The sequence below is a fragment of the Choloepus didactylus genome, chromosome 2 (genome assembly GCF_015220235.1).
Source record: "Choloepus didactylus isolate mChoDid1 chromosome 2, mChoDid1.pri, whole genome shotgun sequence".
NCBI lineage: Eukaryota > Metazoa > Chordata > Mammalia > Pilosa > Megalonychidae > Choloepus > Choloepus didactylus.
In genome coordinates, this window is record NC_051308.1 from 47,106,899 (window position 1) to 47,132,876 (window position 25,978).

At 35.2% G+C, this 25,978-nt stretch overlaps 1 protein-coding gene across 3 annotated transcripts in view; it reads right to left on the reverse strand.

Moving 5' to 3' along the window:
- Nucleotides 1–25,978, reverse strand: part of RPS6KC1 (ribosomal protein S6 kinase C1) — a 340,815-nt gene that overhangs the window by 113,366 nt on the left and 201,471 nt on the right. For all 3 annotated transcript variants that reach the window (XM_037824064.1, XM_037824056.1, XM_037824074.1), the window contains 4 exons: nt 13,502–13,549; nt 12,060–12,192; nt 2,494–4,092; nt 2,132–2,221 (listed from right to left, as the gene is read on the reverse strand). In XM_037824064.1, the coding sequence (XP_037679992.1) occupies nt 2,132–2,221; nt 2,494–4,092; nt 12,060–12,192; nt 13,502–13,549 (1,870 nt within the window). The remainder of the gene's footprint in view (nt 1–2,131; nt 2,222–2,493; nt 4,093–12,059; nt 12,193–13,501; nt 13,550–25,978) is intronic.

The following is a 25,978-nucleotide window of genomic DNA, read 5'->3' on the forward strand; positions in this document are numbered from 1 at the left end:
GCCAAGTACTCCCTGTACTGATTTGTGATTTTTAAGCCTTGAAATATTAGCATATTAACATTGCTCCTACCCTTTGCAAAGAAGAGAGATTACTTATAGTTTTTATCAGTAGTACCATCAATCAATTTTGAAACAAAAAGTAATTTACAATTTTTTGTTATATTTCCCCTGCATTATAAGGCAGCAGTGGGGAGAATGACTCAACTGAGTTCTGTAACCCTCTAGGTTTGAGAAAATCTAAACTAGAACACTAGCATTACTTTTCATGGAAGGTCATTACTGGTTTTGTTTTACCCTGTTGATAAATCAATATGCCCAAGGAATGAAGAGACCTTCCACATTTCTTCAATGCATGCCATACTAGATACTTTCGCAACTCATAATGAAAGTACAGTTCTTTTATGTAAATAGTTACAACAAAGCCCTTCTTCAGACTATAGCTTTCTATCAAATGTTAACGAAGGACAACCTCATAGATGAGAGCAAAAATCCATTAATGGTAGACTGCCACCTTCTGGTAAACTAAGAGAATTGTGATTACTGGGAAAAGATGCTTAAAAATTAAAAAAAAGAAAAGTAACCTGCAGTAAGAAGGTAATCTGTATTAAATTCAGTATTCAAGTACACTAAACTAAGATTATGTATCTGTTGTGAATGTGGTATGGTTCTGTTCCAAACATATTAAACTTCTCAGATGTCAACCTGCTATGGATGTTAAAGTAAACATGTTCATGCTTTAACTTGAAGAAAAATAATTGGCTAGAATGGCAAAGTACAGCCTTATGCAGTTTTCAGTAAGAAAGTACCAAAAAAATAGAAAATAAGGAGTCTGTTATCTACATTAAACAATGCCCCCCCCCCCAAACAACTGGTTTTGCTTGATAGTTGACACTGCACTTCAAGATTTAACCGGGTACACATACACACATACATACACACACGCACACACACACACACACACCTGTCATTTAATTTTAATGTCAAAACCTCCAAGTTCATTCCAACTGACATATGAATTTATGTACACTGGTACCTAAAATGTTTCTTATAAAATTAGAAAAGTGGGGGAAAGAATCTGTATAAAGAAAAAGAACCAGACAACTATAATAAAGTGATTTCACTATGAAATGATTGCTATCCCATAAACTAAGTCACACTGATAAGGATTCAAAAAACAGCATCCTATTATTTATCTGAGAGACACAAAAAAGGAATACACGCTCTACTGTACCCAGGAAGAAATCAAATCAAACAGTCCTAATATGGGGAAGAAGGAAAAGAGGAGAGAAGGAGTATAATGGTAAGAAACCCCTAATAGTTGTTTCCAGGAAACTAAGATACTTACTTTGCAGGTTGAAAAGCTTTGCTGTTCACCAAAATAGAAACAATTCTTTACAATGAATGTTGTAACCAAAAACAACATAGCTCTTTCAATTATAAATAAAATCATTTCCCATTTTGCAGGGAAACACTGTTGGCATCAATTAATACTCTGGTTAGCTAGTAAGCATTCAATACTGTACTGATCAACAACTAAGGAGATCTTGTCAACAAAATCAGCTTGAACCTCCCACGAAGACCAATGGGTGATTAGCAAAACAACTCTGGCCATCCAAAGAAGCTGAATGATAGGCAAAAGGTGAAGGAACTATTGGTCTAGAGCCCCATCCACACCAACAACAGATAGAAAAGTAACTCAAATCCAATCTACATGCTTAGACTACCTGTAATCATTTAGCAAAGGATGTAACACTCCCCGAAATAAGTCTCTATTTTTTTTTAAAAAAGACAATATAGTAAGGGCAAGAGAAACCTGTTGTGTCAAATAGTTGGCCAAAAGAGTGTTAAGACACTTCTAAGATAGAATTCATTGCCAGTTCTGAGGGAAGTAAAACCTCATTTAACAATGTGCATATGCATACACATAGGTGCATGCACACACACATACACATATATATATAGTTATAAATTATATATTGGTTTTATCCCCAAATTTTCTTTTTCAAAGGGTTAAAGAGATGACCAAATTCAACCCATACATGAACTGCTAGTGAAAAATACAACGTCCATAAAGAAATGAGAGATGCCCAACTACTTTTTCATGTGAAACATTTGAGGAGATTGCTCTAACCTGGAGCACAGTACATTCTCTCTATGGCATCGCTGTCACAGGAATCTTCAACCTCACTCCACCTGCTAAAATACGTTAGCTGAATGTGTCCTAAAAACAAAACGACAGGAGAAATCAAAACATTTTTCTCTTCCATTTTCTGCAGAAGTGAACTGTAATTACTCCTTTTGTAGCTAAAAACAGTATCATTAAGAATAATGGCATCATTAAGTACTAGAAGCTATTACTGGGGGGTGAATTTGCTGCACTGATAATGAAGCTCTAGACAGGAAATGAAGATACTAATTACAAGATAAAACGCCTACTCAGTTAATTGGAAGCAACAGCGAATAAAAAGAAATGCATTTGCAAAAGTTCCTGACCTCTATCATTCAATAAGATGTTGTTTGGGTTCAAATCGCGGCACACAATTCCCTCTCTATGTAAAGCATCAAGGGCTACCACCATTTCAGCTGCCCATCTTTGAATGCAGCCCTCTGGGATATAAAACCTGGAGTTTAGTGCTAATTTTTTATCAAGGTCCTCAAAAATCTGATGTATTTCCTCGTCTCCTTTTAGTGCTAACCCACTCTCTCCCTTGGTCTCAGAGTCTCTCTGGAATAAAGAAGTTAGTTCCTCTTTGGCCAAATCATCAGCTTGATCTGTAAACAACAATACTTCTTCTGTTTTTAAAGTGTCTGTGTTTGCATTACATTCATTAGCACCTGAAAGAGGGTTAGAAATATGGAATAAGCTTTCTTCTGTACTGTTTGCAGTTAGTGCTGACCCAACAACTCCAAGTCCTTGAAACTCAGGATTTGAGCTGTGTAACAAAGACATGTCTCCTGAACTACTGTGACCAACAGCTGCTATAAATAGCATCCCAAGATCCTCCTGTGCATAGTGTTTCTCTCTTATACTATGGAATTTAGGATGGCAGGGATCACTCAATTCCTCTGTGCCTTTTTCTTCATGTGCTTGGCATTGTTCAGTACTAAGTCTGAGGCATAAAACATCAGGAGCTTCCATGAGTTTACTTTCTATAATGTGCATATTAGTCTGTGTAAACTTAGTAGGTCCCATTGCTGCAGCTTCTTTTATTGGCTCCAATTCACCAGGCAGATTTACAAGAAGATCAGGTCTTCCTTCATCAGTACCAGTGACATCATTAAAAGCAGCATCTTTAAAAGAAATAACTGGGACTGAGTCATTTGAGCCCCCACTAATGATATCCTGAGCTTTAAACTCTACCTTACTTTCGCTAATATTAAAACCCACTGAAGAGCTGTCTCCATCTGGAAGAGAGAAGAATGGTTTTAAAGGTTCTGATCTTAGGTTACACAATTTTTCCCCCAAATCAAGTCCCAGGAGTTCACTAGTGCTATCCTTACTATCTATCCTAAAGAATTCCATGGGGCTGTTTTTAGATCTACTGAGGGAATCTGATGTTCCTGGAGAGCTAACTGATTCTGGGTTATTATCTTCAGGGAAAAACTTCAGCTCATGAGATAACAGCTGGGTGCTGCGGCTGTCACAGTCAGCAGCAAGGTGTGCTGGGAAGCTTTGAATGGCTTTGGTATAAACATTGTTTCCTTCAGTCTTCATAAAGGGCTCCTCATTCAAAGACCCTGGTTCAACCTTTTCTTGCCCATATTCATTGCATAATGTTAAATAACTAGTAGTGCATTCTTCTTCTGAACTTGAGCCAGAATCTGGCCATTTTGGAGAGGTATCTTGGCTATTGTCTTCCTGGTTGCTATCATCTTGAGAGCTTGGAGTAAGGCTGGTCTTCAAAGGCAGAACCTTAGGCATGGTACCACCATCACTTCCTCTGCATTCAAAGCTGTTGCTGTCATGAGGACTAGAAGTTGGCTGTTGCAGGTGAACTTTGGTAAGCGGAGATTTTTTCACTTCCCGGATGTCAAAACTTTCTTCAGGACTCCTGTTTAAAAACTTGCTGACATATGACCAGAGTTTGCCACCTGTGAACAAGTACAATAAAAAAAATTAAGATCCTCAAATTAATAGTTACTTAATTAAACCATTAGATAAACATGAAGCATTCTATCATGTTGAATTAAATATAATAATAAATGATAAAATTATATTATATGCTTCTATCTATACTGAAGCATTCTAACCAATCAAAAAAGTCAACAATACCCATTATTATCAAGTGAGCTGTGAAACAAAGCATAATTATTCAAATGCCCTTTTGTTACTGCTGACTGGTATAGATTCAAGCATACCTCTTGATAACCTATTTCTTCATTTGAAGGGAAACTAGTTATAACACTAATATGAAATCTCACTGCTAAAATTCTGCTTTAAAGTTAAATATATTTCAGCTGTAGAAACATATGATTATGTCCTGATCTGTTTATGTAATAGTTTTCAAGCATGGTCCTCTGGTCAAGTGTAAATGTGTACATAAATACATAAATACATGGGGAAAAAATCAGTATCATTCCATTTTGAAAATGCCCAGTCCAGGAGTGGAAGGGAGATTTGGCATCTGGCATGTAACTATGCCTTTATAAATGATATATTAATAATATTTCCCCATCTTTCCCCTCCCTGCATACACATCATGTTCTGTATACGTGCAAAAGTAAAGGCTGTTACTGAGACAAATTATTGTAATATACATTAGAAACCTATAAAAACTAAAATCATCAAAATCAACCCATATAAATAATCCAACTTTTTATAACAAATACTTCTGTAATCATTTCACCATATTTTTAACCATTAAAATCTCAATCCCATCTGTTAATTAAAATCTTTAAACAAACTATAAGAACTATCAAAAACTACCACAGCTCTACTGACTAGAAACTATCACAAGAAAAAAAGAACAATTAACTAAATCTGACCCAGGAATCTTGAAAACAATATCTGAGGAAGTGTACTTTGTGAGGGTATAATTGTAGCTTCCAAAAGTTGGAAATTAAGGATAATGTCTTAAAAATAAATCCCTCTACCAACGTGGAGAAGGCAATTTTTTTCCAGCACATTTTTAATGTCATTATTAAGTGTCACATATCAAGAGTAGCTAAGTCTTAAGTGGAATAATCATGGACAGTCAATTATATGTGTAAAAAAGACCATGCAAGCATCTCAAAAATCTTTTTTCTACTTCCCATTCCATAAGAGAATATTAATCTTTGGATTGCAATTCTCTGAAACAGGGGTAAAAGTATAATTCATTTCAGAGGAGAAAGTTAGAGATTCAATAAATACATAAAACACCCAATACTGTGATTTAGAGTAAATGCTAAATAAAAAGCAGCTGTCATATCAATCCTAAGATTCTCATACATCTCTTTCAACACTGTGATCTAGTTAACAGTCTTCCCTATTTTGGTAACAGTGGTATAGAACATTTTGGTTCTTAACTTGTCCCTATCATTTTTTTTTTTTAAGCTAATGCTTTCTGTCTCTTTAGATTATATTCAATGTTTCACATTCCCTATATTCATACCAAAGTTTAAGGATTCATATGACTTGGAAACCTACGAAAGGAGCAAAACTGATTCATCTTTCTCTCGTGTTTTGATAAAAATAACCATATTCCTGTCTAAACGGTCATATCCTAAATACCTATATTGTGGCACACTAACAATAAGGCCTGATCCTGAGGCTGGTATTCTTGCATACAATCCAAATAAAACGGCACTTGTTGAGAATTCTCCTAGATTGAAATTACTACTTTGAGGAAAGAACCAAGTCTTTTATATGATATAAATCTTTTATATGATATTCTCGCATATAGAATGTCCAGGACATGACAGGCATTCAGTCATTTCCTGTTAAATAAGATGATAATTCATCAAAATGAGATGTGCCCCTGCATAGTAGACAGTAACTGCAGCTGTAAAGTTCCAATGATCAGCAAGAAACAGTACCTACCTAATAAAGTTCTAAGAAAAGTTTCACCCATTGTTGGGCCAATTCCACCTGGATGAGCTGCTGAAATTTAAAGTTCTATGCACTTAAATTCTTTATTTTTGTCCTCAGAATCACTTCCTCTTTCTGATATCCAAGTCGCTCTGGCACAAAAGCTTTGGACCAAACTTGGTTTCTTTTCTGTCCCTCTCCCACAATTCCGAACTGGATTTCTGCACATAAAACCCATGTTGGGTTTTTCCTCATACAACATTTTCTTTCCTACTAATTTCCCCCATATCTGCTTGTCAAAATTCCACCCATTCTTGAAGATCCTTCAGAATTTGTTCTCTTTCACCAAATTTTTGAACCCCTCTCGCTGGATACAATTCCCAACTTCTCTAAACCCTCTTTACCACTTCAGTATAGCACATAAAATAATAGGTATTAAATAAATATTTATTAAATTGAGTTACAAAAAGATGATATAAAGCTTTTGAAAATCTTTCCAAAAAAAGATCTATAAGTATAACAATGTCATCTTTTGGTCATTTTTTCCTCCTATTTTAAAACTAATATATGAGTTTATTGAAAAAATTTTAGAAAATACAGAAAAGAACATTATTAAATAAAAATTTTAAATGTGATTCCTGGCACTTTCTTTACGGTGTTTGTTCCTAGCCTAAACAATTACCCTGTGAGTTATAAGAATTCTGCATTTTCAAGCGGGAAAAACTTTTAAGCTCTTCTCCATCTTTGCTGGGTGCCTAGTTAAATTTGATGCTCAATATGGAGCTAAAGAAACTCAAGTTTGATCTTATCACATACTTTCTGAAATCATAAAAATTACACAACCTACAGAAACTCATTATTACTTTTGAAGTTTCCCACTGATGAAAGCTGAATGGGTTTTTACTTTCTGCATAGTTAAGATCAGGCCTAACAGACAAACTTAACCCAAATGTCAACATATTGTAGTCTCTAACAATAATGACCTTAACCTAAATAAATTATTTCAGCTAATCTCAAAAAAAAAAAAAAAAAAAAAGAAGAAAAGAAAAGGCCTAAAATATTTACAATTTGTAACATTTTAAGAATCTAAATGGCATCTTTCTAAGTCCTACTAAACCACATGAAACAGCAGAAGTTAAATCTTTTTAAGCTATGAAAATAGAAATTCATAAGGTTTAATAAAAACCTTTTCTTTGTCTCTCATCAGATTTTAATCTGCTGGTTTTCTGCAAGATTACAAAATAAATCTGTTAATTAGCTTGGCCAGAATTAGGACTTTAATCTGACATATACGCTATAATATTGCTGGAGCAATTATCAAAATCATCTCGACCCAGCAATTCCACTTCAAGAAATGTGTCCCACAAATAATTCTCAGTAACATCAATAACAAAAAAGCACACAGATATATACGTACGATAGTCCAGACTAGAAACAATTTAAACACCAATTAATAGGGGAGTAGTTAAATCATGGTAAATCCATATAATCAAACAATTTGTATCTATTCAAAAAATTAAGAGCAATATTTGCAAATACTTAGAATAGTGCTTAACATGTACCAGACACTATTCTAAATGTTTTATATATATCAATTCACTTAATCCTCACATCTATCCTATGAGGGAGGTAATTCTTATTAACCCCATTTTAAAGATGAGGAAACTGAGGCACAGAAAGGTTAAGTATTTCATCCAAGGTCACGCAGCTGGCAAATGACTGAGCCAGCAATTGAGCTCATATAGTCTGGCTCCAGAATCCCTCTCTTAACACAAACCTATAGATACTGATAAGGAAAAATGTCCAAGACCCATTGCTAAGATGGGGAAAAAAGAAAGTTAACAGAACAATATATAAGATCCACTATGCTTTATTAAAAATAGACAGATAAGGAACATATATTTACATGCTTAGGAAATTTTTGCAAGCTATATACAACCAACTATTAAAAGAGTGCATATTTCCGGAGAATAGGATGGAGAACTTTTCTTTATACCTTATATCCTTTTATATAGTTTAAATTTATTTTTTATATATTAGTTTTATAATTTTTTAAAAAAACTACTTAATGAAATAGAATGATTTCTCCTCTGGGGTCCCTAAGTAATTGGGGAGAAATTCTTCCCCACCCCATTCTATTTGTTGTAACCACACTCAGAGGCTTTTCCAACCTTTTTCTTCTAACCTGGGCTTTCATCTTTTCTCTGACTGACTCAAAATTCAACAATTACACATCGAACACCTTCTATGTACTAAACATTCTGCTAAATGTTGGGCTATATATGATGAAAATGACTTCATCCCTAATCTTAGGAACTTAGATTTTTAATAAGACACATGGCTATGATGACTGAATACATATTGTATTCCCACCTTTTCTTCCTTGAATAAATTTAAAATCAAGGATTCATTATTAGGAACAACAATATTTTAAACTTCTCTCCTAAAATCCTGTCTGGTACATCTAACTGCTTACTCAGTACCACCTGGGTATTTAATAAACATCTCAAACTCACATGTCCAAAACTGAACTAATTTTTCCCACTAAATCTATTCCTCCCACAGCTTCCTCCATCTTAATAAATGGGAACTCTATTCTTTCAGTTATTTGAGTCAAAAACCTTGGTGTCAGCCAAGGTAGAATCATGTTAAGTTCTACCTTCAAAATATATCCAGAATCTAATAACCCTTTCTCACCACCTCCACCTCTAACACCTTATCCAGACCACCACCATCTTTCACCTGGACTGCGGCAACAACCTTCAAACTGGTCCCCTTGCTTTTCTCTTTGCCCTCCTATATTTTATTTTCCATAAAGCAGCCACAGTACTCCCTATCTTGTCATTCTTCTGCTTAATACAACCCCTACACCATCCCCAATGACTTCCCATCTCATTCAGAATAAAAATCATCTTAAAATGGCCTGTGAGACCATATAGGATCTGCCTGCCCACCTCTCCCTACTTCTCTAAGCTCATTTCCTGCCACTCTTCCCATTCCGCTTTGGCCACACTGACCTTGCTGTTCCTTGTACACCACGCACTTTTCTGCCTTGGAGCCTATGCATTTGTTCTCTCCTCCTGAGCCATTCTTCCCTCACATACACACATTCTTCTTCCTTCACTTCCTTCAGGTCTCTGGTCAAATGTTTCCTTCTCAATGAGGTGACCACCCTCTATAAAATAACAACCCCCACTTCACCCCTTTAGCATTTCTTTACCCCTACCTTTATTTTTCCCCATAGTCTTTATCTGCATCTGACATATATTTACTTGTACATTTGCTTATTGTCTGTTCTGACTCTATAATATAAGCTCTGTGTGGGCAGAGTCCTCATTTGTTTTGTTCTAAGTTCCTGTATTTAGAACTATGTGTCACTCAATAAATAAATATTTTCTGACTGAATGAATTACAAATGGGGAGTGTGATGGTTAGTTTCACATGTCAACCTGGCCAGGTAATGGTACCCAGGTGTCTGGTCAAGCAAGTACTGGCCTAACTGTTACTCAAGGACATTCGTGGCTGGTTAATAAACCAGAAAGCTGGTTTATTAAATCATCAGTCAATTGGCTGCAGCTGTAACTGATTACATCAACGAAGGGCATGTCTTCCACAATGAGAGAATGCAATTAGCCGGATTTAATCCAATCAGTTGAAGACTTTTAAGCGAAACAGAGGACCTTCACTTCTTCAGCTGACCAGCGAAGCATTTCCTGAGGAGTTTGTCGAAGTTGCCAGTTCATTGTTGAACACATTCATCAGAGTTGCCAGTCTGCTGCCTGCCCTACAGAATTTAGACTCGTGCATGCCCAGTTACATGAGACACTTTTATAAATCTTATATTTATAGGTATCTCTTGTTGATTCTGTTTCCCTAGAGAACCCTAACTAATACAAGGAGCAAATGAGTTCAAGAGACTACTGCAAATTATGAATAGTTCTGTAAGCAATGGGAGACTAAAGTCACAAATCACAAATATTAAAACATTCATATTATGAAGACAACTGCTCAAAGTTTAGTTTTTCAGTAATAGCTATTTGCACTTAAGAAAGTGCCTTTTTTTTTAAATAATACATGCACCTTCTTAGAGAGAGCTTCCCTGACTACCTAATTTAAAGCAGTCTTCCAGTCAGTCATTTCTCTATTTGATTTCCCTGTGTTAAAGTTCGGTACAGTTCCTATTTTTATCCAACAGCCTCTTGCTTTTTTGTTTCTGTTTGTTTGTTTGATCAATTGATTCTCCACATGTATGTAATTTTCAAAAAGATACAACTTTTTTTGTCTTGTTTACCTAAAAGAGGTCCTGGTACATAGCACATGCTCAATAAATCTGTTGAATATTGAATGAATCCAGAGCCCCTTATTTACACCATAACTTAGTATCTTTGTGTTATAAAACCTTCTTAAAACCAAACAACAGAAACATAAAATGAATGGTTAAGAGATTCCCCTAAGTCAGATGAGGTCAATAGTAGAGGAAAAGAGATTTGGTAAAAATAATCCAAAACAGTAGAAAATTTGAAAGCCTTGTAAAGTAGGGCTTTAAGACAGATTGTAAAAATTTTCTATAGTGTGAAAGTAAAATCATTGAAATACCAGCTTTAGGTGTGTAAGAGAGGGTGAGAAGATGACAGGAGAAAAATTAAGTAGGGTTTGGGGAAGGAAGAGGAAGAAGGAGAGGAAGATGATGCTGCAAATAGCAGGGGTGAGCTAAGATTGAAAATTTACCACAGATAATCTCCAACATGAATAATCCATACTTGGTAATAGAATATTGACTATAATTACATTCATCCTTCTGACCTTGTTCTAAATTATTATGGATTATTACTACGCAAGTTATTTTGTTCCACACCAGAGGTGGCTGTATTTCGCTATCAGATGACATGACCTCTAATTCAATAATGTCTGTAATGCACTGGTATCCTTAGATAAAAGCTGTCTATAATGTCTGAACAAAGGTGAATTAGTTATCCAATTCACACACACAATTAACTCTCTTAATACCTGGGAGACCATGGAGCCCCTTCTGAATTTCCTATTAAATACTGCATATGGAGGTCTTCTCTCCATCTGTAGTTATCTTGTGCTTTACTTCATAATAAACAATATTAATAGTTTATTGACCCCATCAAAAATCTTGCATTAGTTATCGTAAGAGAGACCTCATTCCAGAAAGTAATGACGCCTTTCTCTGGGAAAATGCATTAAATTCAAATGTTATGCCTATTAGTAAAGCACAATAGTTCTTTCCTCTCAGTAAAATAAATTAAAAAAAAAAAATCATGAAATATGAAAAATAACTATTTTTTTTTTCTATTTTAAGAATACCTCTTAAAAGCCAAAGCCAATATTTATTAAGTAAATTTATATTTATATGCTGTATGCAGTCATTCTAAATAAAAGGCTATTTAAATTCAGGTGTTATGGGGCAAAAACAAACCAAAACATGATATTTTTTTGCCACCTGTTCCCTCTACTAAGAGCTGAAATTTCATAAACAGTTTGAAGCAGAGCCCCGTGCTTTGCTTTGTACCCATATGTGATGCCACTGGCCATATTAGCAAAAGCACAGATCAGAATAACTAGGCAATGTCAAATGTTAAGCAAATACCCTTACCTTCTAAAAAGGGAGATAATTAATTAATTCTTCAGGGGATACTTTTCATTTTAGTCATCTAACATTAATGTATTTTTTTTAGCAGAGACCAAGAGAACAAAATAAAAACTGTAAAATAAAAACCTAGGTCCCTTAGCACTCATTCACACTAAAGTTCTCATTATATTAGATCAATTCCAATAGAAAGCAGGCAGTTGAATATATCTAAGAATGTCTCTATGTTCAAGTGAAATCTGCTACTCACTTGTATTTGCATTTTCCCTCACAACTCAAAGTAGGGAGGTAGAGCAGAGGAATAAGGAAACAGTTTCTTACATGTGTTTCAAACACTTTGCTCATGAAATGACAGAAGTTGAGGACATTATAGAAACTGAAAAGCCAAGCAGGTGACATTATTCACTCCATAAACAATTGAAACTATAAACCAACCTTCTGCATGCTGCAGCACAAGAAATACCGACTCCTCAGAGATGATGTACTTGTGCAGACACACCATGTTGGGCACACAGCGGGGGATGATGGTCTTTCTGTTCCTGCTGTATTCACTGCTTTTCCTTAGACCCTGACAGAGAACAAAAAGGTCAGTTGTACCCTCAGTTGCCTTTGGAGCCTGCTGTGCTCTGTGTTTATCAACCAAACTAATCTATCCAAGTTATTCTGGGCTTCAGAGAAACCACTCATCTGCTGCTCTATGCCCCTCAGTCCCCGGAGGCTCTGCTGATGGCATCTGGCATGAATCCAGAGAACGGAAGATGCCACAAAGCTGCCATTAAAATCAATTACGTGGGTCAGTGTTTTTATTAGGGATGCTCTCAAACTAAGTCATCAGGATGACACGCAGTTATTTATCTGTGACCTTTTCTTAAGTTTTATTTTACTTATGTATATCTTTAAAGCATTAGAAATTGTGAGATCAATTAAAATTCCTCAGATACAAAAAGTATTCCTAGATTAAACAGGCTATTTTAAAATTCTATTTCAAAAAAGGACAAAGATTATTGAGTTTTCTCCAAAGGGACAAGGAGTGTGTATTCCCCTGGTTTGAAACACTGGGGAAATGCTAGTGATAAAGTATATTCATAAAATGAAATGTGTTTCAGTATGTTTCAATGTGACCTACTGCTATGCTGATAAGTCAAAGAGAAAGTATTAGAAAAAGAGATATAAAATTAATCAATTCACCTCTGGATTCTGTGGCAACGCTATATTAGGATATTTTTAGAATATTTACTGTCACCGTCTGCTTTAAATACATTTCAAAATACAAAATTGAGGGGTTTTTATCACCTATTCATTTAGTTATAAATTCAGTATACACGGGATCAAAACTGAACTTAGATCAAAAAGAGAATCAGAGATGTAGATAGCACTTTCCCAAATACCTGTAACAAAGACTTTAAGACAAAATTTCGGCTGTTAAGAACTGTAGTCATAATCAGAGGTGAAATTTATGTGTGATCCTCACAAATCATACAAAATGTATTTGAGATATATTTAAACTAGGCATTATACATTTAAACAGCATTAAATGATTCTTCAACTTATTCAAATTATTGTCTCTATAACATAAAACTCTTTTTCAATTTATGCCATTGAGTATTTATCAACTATAATGGGAGTCAGAAAGAAAAATAAGTATGGATCACCACAAACATAAAAGAACATGCAAAATACCCAGGGGAAATTGCCAAATATCTTTTCTTTCTAAAGCATAATGTGAAAGTTTTAAGTTCATTAAACATACAAATTCTACTTACTTCTAAAATGAATGTCTGTTCTGTCCTTGTGTCCATTACAAGTAAAACATATCTTTTCTTTCTAAAGCATAATGTGAAAGTTTTAAGTTCATTAAACATACAAATTCTACTTACTTTTAAAATGAATGTCTGTTCTGTCCTTGTGTCCATTACAAGTAAAACCTATGTAAAATATATGAGTAATAATTTACTCACAATACAATGAAGCATTTACTCTTAACTTCTGAAAACTAAACTTTAAGGTTTGGGCGGGAGGGAGGGCATGGGAATTGACTACTCAAAATTGTTCATTTCTGAATAGATTTTTAAGCCACCAAATGACAAGTAAAATAGTCATATCCAAAATGGGTTTTCTTATGGTTTCCTTTTTTTAGAAGTCATATTTTAGAAACATAACTATATTTCCTAGATTTATTTTACATATATTTCTTAAAAACAAAAAAAAAATTATTTTAAACAAAACTTATTTTCCCTCGTGGAACATATATCGTTAAAAGGAAGTGGTAAAAAATATTGTAGGAATTACTGAAGTCTCTGTTTTCTTTCTAAAACCCATATGTAGCTAGCAACTTGCTCTAATGTGCTCTTGCCTAAGGCATCCTTTCAGTATTTCTTCTCTACCACGGACTCATTCTTTACTCCTCTCTTTCCATCAGCAAATCTGTTCAGCCTTATCTACAAAATGTATCCAGAATCTGAACTCACCTCACCACTTCTAAGCAACACTATCTCTTACCTGGATCATAACAATGGCCTCCCAATTGCACTTCCTGTGTTCATCTCTGTTGCCGTATGATCTATTCTCAAAATAGCGGCCAGGGTTTCTCTTTTAAAACACAAGTTGGATCATGTCACTCCCCTCATCTCACCCAGAGAAAAAGCCCTAATTTTATAAAATGAGCTCAAGACCCTTCATGATCTCACACACTGCCCCCATAAACTGCCCACAGTCCCCCATCTTGATGGAAGGAATGAACAGAAGTAGGGAATTATCCTACCATATTAATGTTTTATTATTCTGGAAACACTATAGCAGAGGTTGGCAAGCTTTTTCTGTAGAGGACCAGACAGCAAATATTTTAGGCTATTCAACTCTGCTGTTGTAGCATAAAAGCAGCCATAGACTAAAATGATTAACTTTAGGTTGTTAGGTTGCATACATGCTATCAGAATAGAACTATACAAAATGAAGAGTGAACCCTAATGTAAAATGTTAATAATACGGCAAACTGGGAGCAGGAGGTTAGTATATGGGAACTCATACTTTCTGCATGATTTTTCTGTAAAACTATAACTATTCCAAGAATAAAAATTAAACAATTTTAATTTTAAAAAAAGGAGCCATAGCCTGAAATTTGCCATGGTGGGAGTACTAATAACACAGAAACCAGCAAACACTGTAAATTATGTCTTCCCCTCACCCCTTTACCCCAGAAGCTGGTTGTTAAACAATTACCAGCCCTCCACTGGGCAAGGAGAGGTAGGAGACAAGGATGGAAATAGATAAGTTTGGGAAAATAAAAGAATGGTGGTACTGCTGAAAGAAACAGAGGAGTTAAGATGAGGAACCAGTTTGAGGAGAAGATGGTCAATTCCACATGATGAATTTGAGGTAATACTAGCAACTTCATCTTTGACCTCTCCTGAGAACTTGACTGGCACTATTCAAATTTCTGTTTAATTTCAGTAGAATATTCCCACAGGTACCTCCTGAACTCATCCCTTCTTCCCAAAGCCCCTCCCCCCAACAACAAAAAGATAATATATTTCTTTTCCTCCACCTAAGGTACTGAGAACGTCACTATCCGTGTAAATTTCCAAATCAAAGAGCTTCCTACATCACTCTGGACTCTCCCATATCCCTTTCCTCCATAACCAATCAGTGGCCAAGTCCAGTCAACTCTACCTCCTAAGCATTTCTCTTATCGCTTTCTATTTTTTCACCTCTCATATATTAAGTGTTTACTATGTGCTATGCTTTATCCATGTAATCAGTATTATCCTTTCAACCCAATTAGGTAATTTTACCATTCTCATTATAAATTTTTAGCTCAAACAGGTAAGTACTACTAAGATACTCCAGAGTTAAACTGTCTGAATATGATTCTTCAATTTCTCTAAACCTCAGTTTTCTTATCTGTAAAATGGGAAAAATACTATCTACAATTTGTGAGGATTTCAGTGAAATAATCTTATAAAACTACTTAACACAACCAATTATTATTTTTGCTATTACTATTATTACTTCATTTCCCTGGAATGTTCCCTCAGCCATTTATCAAACACATCCTCATCTTTCCTGCTCCAACTCAAATGTCACTGTATTTCTCAGTAAAACTGAATACTTCCCTCCTTTGTTCTCCCACTATATAAAGTACCAACGACCCCATAGCCACTCTAATCCTTCAAATGGTTTTATTTGTTCACTTGTCTATCTCCCAACCAGACCTCAATTTCTTTATGTGCATGTGGTAGGCAAAAAATGCTCACCAAAATGCCCATATCCTAATCCTCAGAACCTGTGAATATGTTATGTTACTGGTAAAAGAGACTTTGCAGATATAATTAAGGTACAGACTTTAAAATAGGGATTATCCTGGATTATCAGGATGGGCTTAATCTAATCATATGAACCATGAAAAGCAGAGAACTGTCTCCTGCTAAAGAAGTAGAAAGTGCAGAAGTGATGTGGCAGAAGGCAAAAATCAAAGAGATTCAAAGCATGAAAGTGACATATCATTACTGGCTCTGAGATATGGGGCCCACACACAAGAACCAGAGAGAGGCCTCTCAGAGCCCATAGAAAGCATGAGAAGGAACACAGGCAGTTTCTAGGAGCTAAGACCAGCCCCTGGCTGACAGCCAGCAAAGAAACAGAGCCCTCAAACCTTTAAGCACAAAGAACAAAATTCAGCCAACAACCTGAATAAGAATAAGTTTGGAAACAGATTCTTCCTCAGGGCCTCCAGTAGAAATGCAGCCCTGCCAACAACACCTTGATTTTAAGCCAACAAGACTCACATCAGACCTCTGACCAACATTATGGGATCATAAATTTGTATTGTTTTAAGATGCTAAGTTTGCAATAATTTGTTACAGCAGCAATGGAAAACTGATACAGGGCAGAAATTGTATTTCCTCTAATACATAACACATTGCTCACACATACTAAATGTTCAATAAATAATAGGGCAATTGAATTCAAGTGTAAAAGTTTAGGAGGTAGATGGTGATATGGGAATAGAGCTTAGGAAATAAGTCGGGACTAAAGATTTATATTTGAGCATTCTCCATAAAGATAACAACTGAAGACATGAGTATACGTCCCACAGGAATGCTTACTTTATACCAGGCACTATTCTGAGATTGAAAGAACAAAATCATGTAATACTCTCAACAATCCAGTGAGGTAGGGTATACTTTCATTAACCCAATTTTACAGATGAGGAAACAAACAAAACTATTAACTTGTCCATGCTCACAAAACTCAGAAGTGAGAGAGGTAAAAATTAAATCTTGACAGTCTGGCTCCAGGTTCTTTCCTCTTAACTGCTAAGTATCCTATTTAAGTCTGAATTTTGAGAATTATCCACAATTAGAATATTGTGGGTGGATAAGGCAACAATGACCAAAAGTATAGTCAGAAATGTACACAGGAAACTATATTAGTGCCAATGTCAGAAAAAGAGTATACTTAAGATGAGAGTAATTATGTGTGCCAAACAACAAAGTGAAGCCATGAAGAATGAGGACTGAGAAACTAACACTGGCTAAGGCAGTCAGGAAGTCATTGGTAAATTTTTAATACTGCATTATGAAGTGAAATAGTGAGACCAGAAGCCAGACTGCCCTGGATTAATAATAGGTGTTAAGAAAGCAGAGGCATATAAATCTTTCAGTAGATGTCAGAAGAAGGAAAAACAGTAAAATGAAATAATCAGTGGGATCAGGAGGTTCAAACAAAGGAATGGATTTTTATTTTATTCAGATAGGGTAGACTTATTCTCCCCATAATTGCCCTCTGAGCAAATTTCACCAAAAAATGTTGAACTTCCAGCAAGGAAACACATTCACAGACCTGGAACCTTGAAAGTTAAATTAACACATCATGAGTGCAAAAGGAGGCAGCATGGCCCTCTCCCTGCAATGGAGGGCTCAATGAGCATCTGTTGAGTCTTTGAAGACATCTAGTGTTCCCTAAGATTTATTTGTTTTTATATCAAATTGTCTCTAAATAAGACCCATCTATATGAAAATGAAAACATTTCACTAGGTTAAAAGGAATGGAAGATACACGATCAAAGAAAAGAACTTTTTTCTACCCAAAGCCTCTTAATTGACTAAACAGAATATTCCTGCATAAATCAGAAGAATATCTCTTTGCTGGTCTCACTTATCCATGAAGCATGAAGCAGATCAGATAAAAATGCCAAATTAAGATGGATAAACATGGCTGGGGAAGTGCTGCTTTGTTTACATTTACTTCCTTCTCCTACCAAGTTTGTTTGCAACTAGACAGTGTTCACATTGAGGCAATAAACACAAGAACGTATGTGATTTTTTTAAAATGTGCCCTTTGACTGTCAATTTCTCCCAAACAGGTGTTGGCTAAATGATTATAAATTGGCCTCTGGATACAACTCTTCAACTGAGCTGTACAGAGCTGGTGATAATATAATTAGACCTAAAAACATCAGGCTGGTGAATGCTTTCCATCTGTTTGGCAATAATGTTTAGTTAACAATAGTCCTTAAAAGAAGCACCTTCAACTTCAGTTCTTAGTTATTTATAGAGCCATTCTTAACACACCAGCACTCCTGCTAACAAGAGCTTTAGCCACTTGAAAATTATTAGCCATACGGCTGTACACAAAAAGAAATGGCTGCATTTAACATCTGTATCTTTCCAAATTTACATGCTTCAACCTCATTTAAAGTCATTTCTTAATGAGCAGTGCTATGGCGCTGCATTAATATTATAGTTGCATGCACAAAGATCATAAGAAGCCAAACATTTTTTTAATGCCAACAGTCGGCCAATCTGTAATGAAGCTGTCAGCATAAAGGACAAAATAATAGCTTCTTTAACCCTCAAACAGAATTTGTTCATTTGTAGACTAGAACACATCAATTTAAAAACTGCTCATGGGTTTGCTCACCTTTATAAAGACAAAAATCTAATTTGGTACTAATTTATACAATTGTCTTTCTAATAAAAGGCTCCTAAAACCATCTTTTATTTCATGATAAAACAAGTATTATAACTAAAACTGTCATGAAATAATTACCTGGGAAGGCATACCTTATTGAAAGAATGCAATTAATGTATTTCTCCCCTTCATTTTTCATACTTACTTATCAGCACTATATTAGCATATGGTACAGCAGAAGAAATTACTCCATCTTTGCCCTGTAGTAATATATAGAATGACTGCTCCTAACTGGGAAAAAAGCAGACAACTTATCCCTTAAGGACTAGCCTCATCTGTTCTTCAATTCCATCAGCACAAAGGGATGTGCCTACTATTCTTGCACAGCAGTAGTAGGAAAAGGTCCAACTAATTATAGGTCTGGGTCTTTTTAATAACTAGAATAAGGAAGGCCTAGTATTTAACTAGGCACCACATTTGTAAAGACGGGGGGAAAGTATATCAAAATCATCAAATAATGATTTTTACATCAAAAAGGATAAATTTAGAGAAAAGAAAAGAAGAGAGGTATGCTACAACAAAGACACTGTAATTACGGTGTAGAAATGTGGAAAGTTCCCTTCAATGGGGATTGTCAACCCAATTCTTGAATCTTTTCAGATATTTAATTTAAATGTTGACACTGGAAGTCCAAAAGTCTTTGAAAATAACTTCAGATCCAAATCCTTTAAAAAGAAAGAATATCTGGGTAATTTCAGGGAATATCTATCTACTTTGGTGCCAGTTATTTCACAAGGCTCCAGAACAATTAATGAAAGTTAAAAGAATGCTGGACAAACATTGACTTTCCTTTAATGGTGTCAGTGCGATGTGTGTTTGCTGGATGTAATCTGAATGAGACTTCAATTATGCAAGTTATACTAAAGGGAACTCACATATAACTAAGCATACCAGAAACAAATGGGCTCAACACAATAAAGAAGCCAAAGAAAATATACAAGTCCTATTTTGCAAATAAGACAGTTTTTCTCAACAAGTTTCAGGCAAATAAGATTATACTTAATGGTTTCTCTTTTAAAAATAGTGCACACTTCACTTGACTGATAAAATTAAATGTGTCTTGGCAACATTACAGGAGCTGGTAGTGTCATCCTTCTATAGAAGTGAAATGGTTTTGAACAATAAACCTAAAACTCTACTTTGCTCCCATGATACCATATAATGATAATCAAATGTTTTTTACATATACTGCTAAAAAACCATTTCTCATTTTGTATTCTTACAATATTCAAAATATGTTTCTACCGTTAATTATTAATTCCACACCTTATTCTCACAAGGGATCTCTTAAAAAATCAACTACCAAAAATCAAGGGGTACTAGGTGACTTTAATATCAATAATTCTCCCCACCAGGGCCTAATTTCTTCTTTGGCATCAGAGGGCTAGTGATGCTCCACGTACCATTACCCAGCAAACCCAAAAGCAAAAGAGGTTGAGCCCACAATGCTTAGTCCATCAAAAGTTGCAGCATCAAGCATAGGAATGAACAGACTGTGTAGAGGCACTTCTCTCATGTTATTTCATGAAACCAATCTGTTCTTAGTAGTCAAATGTTCATAAATGTTGTTTCACTGATAAGGACTGAAATACTAGGAGTAAAATTTGACCTGGATCCTTATAACTCGAGACTAAAGGATCAGTTTTCAGTAGAGAAAAGCATGAAGGGTACTCCTAGAACTTAGGGGAAACAACAACAACAAAAAATCCCTTGAAGCTCCTTTGGAGCCCACCAGTACTTTATTTGTGCTAAGAGAATTTCCAACAGAGTACATTATCATGAAGCACAAGAACAAACAATCCTAAAAGAATCACCAAGTGAAAACAAAATGAAACTTCTCTTTCAGGTAGTTTCAGTTCTTCAGGTTTCTATTTAATCCAGAAATATCCTGAAAGGTAGAAAACAACAGACCAAATATACCAAGATTGTATGGAGATAGTACTCAAAATCCACATTTCTTCTTAGTTATTAAAATCCAAAATACTATAATTCGAAGTATAGCTGAAATGTTTACCCAAACATCTGTAACTCCAAATAACAACCCCTATTTCAGTTTAACTAATTATATACCTTAACTACAGGCAATTTGGAGTAGGAAGAGAGGAGGAAGAACCAGATTAGAAGGAGCAAATGACATAGAAAACTGGTAAATAACTATCTATAAGAAAACAATTAATTTTAGATTTCTTTAAATGCCCAGATATTTGCAAAGATTTTAGTATGCTAATTTTTTAATTAAAAGATATTTCAGCAGTGAAAGCTCTTTCATATGCACTACTGATTCTTCATCAAACGTTAACTTCCCAACTTAACACCATGATAGTCAGTGGCAGCCTGAAGGTTTACCATCTGCTGCTACCTAAAGTCACTGTGGCCACCTTCAGAACAGATGAATCAAAGCCCCAAGATAAGAGACTGAAGAAATACTGCCTAAGTCAGCATAAGGAAGAAGATGAACCCAGAGGCAGGCAAAAGGCAAGCTACCAAAAAATACACAGCGTATGAACCACCACCAGTCATCAAGGTCACAGGGGACTCCAGCAGATGAACAGATAAGAGAAATATTACCTCTAATAGAATTTACTCAAGTCATACATGCTGATAAGGAAGGAAGGAAAGAAGGGAGGGAGAGAAGGAGGGAGAAAGTGAAGGAAGGAGGGAGGGAGGGAGGACGGAAGCCAACCTAGTCTTTTTAAAAATTACCTATAATTTTATTCCAAATAGGCATATGATGAATAAAATGAAATATAAAATTTAAAGGTATTTTAATCAGTCTAGTTCTATAATAATAAAGGTACATATTTTTAATGCAGTCACAAAAATAAGGCACTTTGTTTTGAAATGCTTCTTTTTCTGGTTTTCCCAAACATTACACAGGAAACAGTACTTTCAGACAGGCATTACAAAATCCACAAAATACGAATTAAAAACCCTGATTTCTGACTATTCAAAAATATCATTTATTTACAGTAGTAATCACATTTACCATCATAACACATATAGAAATGAAATAATGCTGTCATTTAAAATTTTAAAAACAGAATCTCAAGAATCTAGTTATATTCAGTTATAATATTTTATCACATTTACACATATTTGTCTTGAAAGAAATTCACTAATATGAAATTTTTCTTGTGTTTCATCTTTCCTTTCTGCTTATTCTTTAAATAGTATCTTAAATGTCATTAGAAGAAAATCAACATAGAAAATATTTTTTATAAAATACAAAAAGTTATCTTTTAATTCTCGGTATTAAAATGGCAACAGAGGCATTATTTTCATTGGTTCTATTCTTAATCCAGAGTTTTTACATCCTCCAAAGCTTCCAAAGGGAATCAGTTATAAATTAATTTAAAAGTAGGACATTAGTAAACATTCACATACCATAAGTCCATTTGTCCTGCCTTTAATTTAAACTGAATTAATACAACCATAACCTGTTGAATGCAACTGTATATGGTTTCTATGACCTAACTCAATACTGTATAATGTGTGTATGCCCCATGTGAACTCAATTTTATATCTTTGTATAAAAGTATACTTAAAGTATCTTCAATAATAACCACAACGAAAAGCTTGGTTTTTTTTGTTTGTTTGTTTGTTTGTTTGACAGATTACTATCAGGATGAGAAAAAATAAAAAGAACTAAAAAATGCTTCTTCATTTCCCATTTAAAGTCCCTTGGCCAAACCCCTGGACTATACATCTGTAAGCAAATAGCTAAGTCTAGTCCATATGCCCTACAGCAATGTAAAATGCATATTATTCTCCAGAAATAATCCATGGAGTAATCATTTCAACCACAATCACGAATTTTAAACCTCTTACATTCATATCAGCCAAATGTCAATGAGTGTGAGCCAATCCTCAGTGATGTCTCATACTAGGATTTGTGGCTAATGATTTAATGAACAATAAACTTAACACAGAAATGTCTTTTATACATTTAGAAAAAGAGTCATACTTTGCATAATTTTTCAAATCCTAGTCCTACACATCTATTACAACCTGTTTCCAAAGGATATGGTGTGTTTGAAAGGAAACTGGATATAAATATAGTGAAGTCAGAATATAAAAGACAGAAAAAATGGGTATAAAATAGAATGGCTAAGAACTAGGATAAACAACCACTTATAAGGCTCATCCAAATGTTTTAAAAGCTAGATCTCCACGCCTTTGCCATTCTCATTATTGATTGTCTGTTTGCTGATTTTGTGAAGCAAGGTGCCTGTTCTAACTTGCTAATGCTGACAGAATGCAAAACACCAGAAACAGATTGGCTTTTATAAAAGGGGGTTTATTTGGTTACACAGTTACAATCATAAGGCCATAAAAGGTCCAAGGTAACACATCAACAATCGGGTACCTTCACTGGAGGATGGCCAATGGTGTCCGGAAAACCTCTGTTAGCTGGGAAGGCACGTGGCTGGCGTCTGCTCCAGAGTTCTGGTTTCAAAACGGCTTTCTCCCAGGATGTTCCTCTCTAGGCTTCAGCTTCTCTCCAAAATGTCACTCTTAGCTGCTCTTGGGGCGTTTGTCCTCTCTCAGCTTCTCTAGAGCAAAAGTCTGCTTTCAAAGGCCGTCTCCAAAACATCTCTGTAAACTGCAGTTCCTCTCTCAGCTCCTATGCATTCTTCAAAGTGTCCCTCTTGGCTGCAGCAAGCTCACTCCTCTGTCTGAGCTTATACAGGGCTCCAGTGAACTAATTAAGGCCCATGCTGAATAGGTGGGGCCACACCTCCATGGAAATTATCCAATGAAAGATCTCACCCATAGGTGAGTGATCTCATCGCCACAGAAACATCCAATCTAAAAGTCTCCAACCCAATCAACACCAATACATTTCCTGCCCACACAAGCCTGCATCACCTACAGTTGGGTGGGGCACATCTCCACGGAAACAACCCAATCCAAACATTCCAACTTAATCAACACCAATATGTCTGCCCTCACAAGACTGCATCAAAGAACATGGCTTTTTCTGGCGGACATAATACATACAAACTGGTACAGTGCCCAAGGCCACAAAGAGATTATGCTAAAGAGATGTTAAACTCTGAAATTCTGGGTTTATAGGCCTAAGTTCAGCTCATGCCATTCAATACCACAATGAATCCATTTATTCTGTTTCTCTGTTTGAATTCTGATGTTCATCTGGGAAAATAACTTGATAATGCTAAATTTAGATGAAAATTAATTCAATTAAATGTATAGTCTGCTTTTAAAAAAAGTAGCGTCTTGTTTGTGCTTGGCTTTAAACCCTTGTTATTTGCATTTGCTAGGAAAACCTAACACTGTAATGCTGATGTAAACTATTTCACTGTTCTTTCCTAGCCTGTTGTAATATTTTCAATCTACTGCCTTAGGTGTGCTCTATAAATATGCACAAATCAGTTTACAGGTCCTGGAAAGCATGAAATAAAATCCTAAAAAACAGCAAATATGTCCACATAGTTCTCTTTTATATAGTGCTAAGAATTTATGCAATACGTAGTCAGACAGTTAATAAATGCTTTCTCATAATGATAATGGACACAGAGGTTACATCCTCAAGTCAATCGATACATATCCAACTAAGTTGCCAATGTCAAAGGTAACTTGATTACAATTCAGAAGTAAATAACTCCAGGGCAAGGAAACTTTAAAAGTTTTGATTTTTAAATGTTTTCAATGAGTTTTCTACTTTTGGAGCAGAACTTCTGTTATTAATTAAATTCTGGCATTATTTTAATATGATCTAGATAATTCATTTCATGTAAGAACACAAAGCATCCATGTTTTGAAAAATTCCAAAATATTTTAAAGCACAAATGAATCTCAAAGGCAGAACACTCATTCTCAAATTGACAATTTTGTTGATTACAACAAAGTAACTTGCCAACAATCCACAGGTGTAATCTATGTGAGACGGTGAAAAGGAGAGAGGAGGAATGTTTTCAGTTTTGTATTCATAATCCCCTCTTGCTTGGTCCTGAAGGTATAGTATATTTTAAGGTTCAGACTCGCAGGGTATTTGAAACCTTAAAACACATACATTGTCTCTTTTTTGCTCCCTTTAAAATCATTCAACAAGTATTTGTTGAACACTTTCTGTGTCGACAACACTGTATTTAGTTACGAATTATCAAAGAAAATAAAGACAAATAAAATACAGTTCGTCCCCTCTAGCGCAGGTTAATAATATATTTAAGGAGACAAAAATCATACAAGTGAAACAATATTCAACTGAATACTAAACTTAATTCAAAGAAAGATGAGTATGACTTAGAGTTATAGAGGAACTAAGCTTTCAGCTAAGTCTTGAAGAATGGAAAGGAGGAATACAGAAGGCAGAATAGAAAGAATTGGAGAAACAAGAAAAAGCATGCTCTTCTTAGCCCCCCATGCCCATGTATATACTGCTTCTTCAGCTTGGAATGCTTTTCACCTGGCTGAATCCTACTCATCCTTCCCATCTCTGCTTCGTGATGCTGATTCCTCCATGGAGCCTCTGGGCATCCCACATCTAGGTGCCCTTCCTATCTAGTCCACAATACCTTAGTGTATTGCCTTCCCCTAAAGCACTTCTCACACTGTTTTGCAACTGTCAGTTTATTTCTCTACATTTCCCACTGGGTTATAAACTCAGAGAGGGTAGAGATCAGCTGTGTATTATTTACCATGATATCTATCACCACACTTGACACACAGCAGGCGCTCAGTAAGTATCTGCTGAATTAATGAATGAATGAATGAATGAGAAAACAGAAATGGAAAAGACATTCAGAGAAATGGTGAAAAGGCAAGCCCAATGAGATTAAACTGTCCCTACCTTTTGTGGGATAATGTGAGTAAGGAGTTGCCTCATTCATTCATCCATTCTTCAATGCATATATGTTAAGTATCTGTTATTTGCAAGGCACTATTCTAAATGCCAAGAATACAAATTAAAATCTAGTCATAAAGCTGATGTTTGACATATTATAGAATTATTCTTTAAAAACAAAACAAAGGATTTAATTTAGACTATTTTCTAAGTAGTAGATGTCTGTAAATATTGTGTCAATATAAATTAAAATGTTAACTTTTAAAAAAAGAAGAAAAAATGCATGGTCATTTGAGCACCTGAAGACTTGCTGGAGGGGACATAGAAGTAACATTACTATGTATGAATGACAGGATGGAAAAATTCAGGGTATTATAAAAACACAAGCAAGAGAGACAATTAAATCAGACAATAGAGGAAAGCAAGTGAACCTTCCCAGAGAAGACAATTAAGGATAAGAAGAAATTAGGTGAGGATGAAAAAGAAAGAAGGCACACCAGGTGGAGGATACATCATGTGTGAAACATGACACATTTATATACCCACAAGTTCAATGCATTTGTATACCTGCAAGATC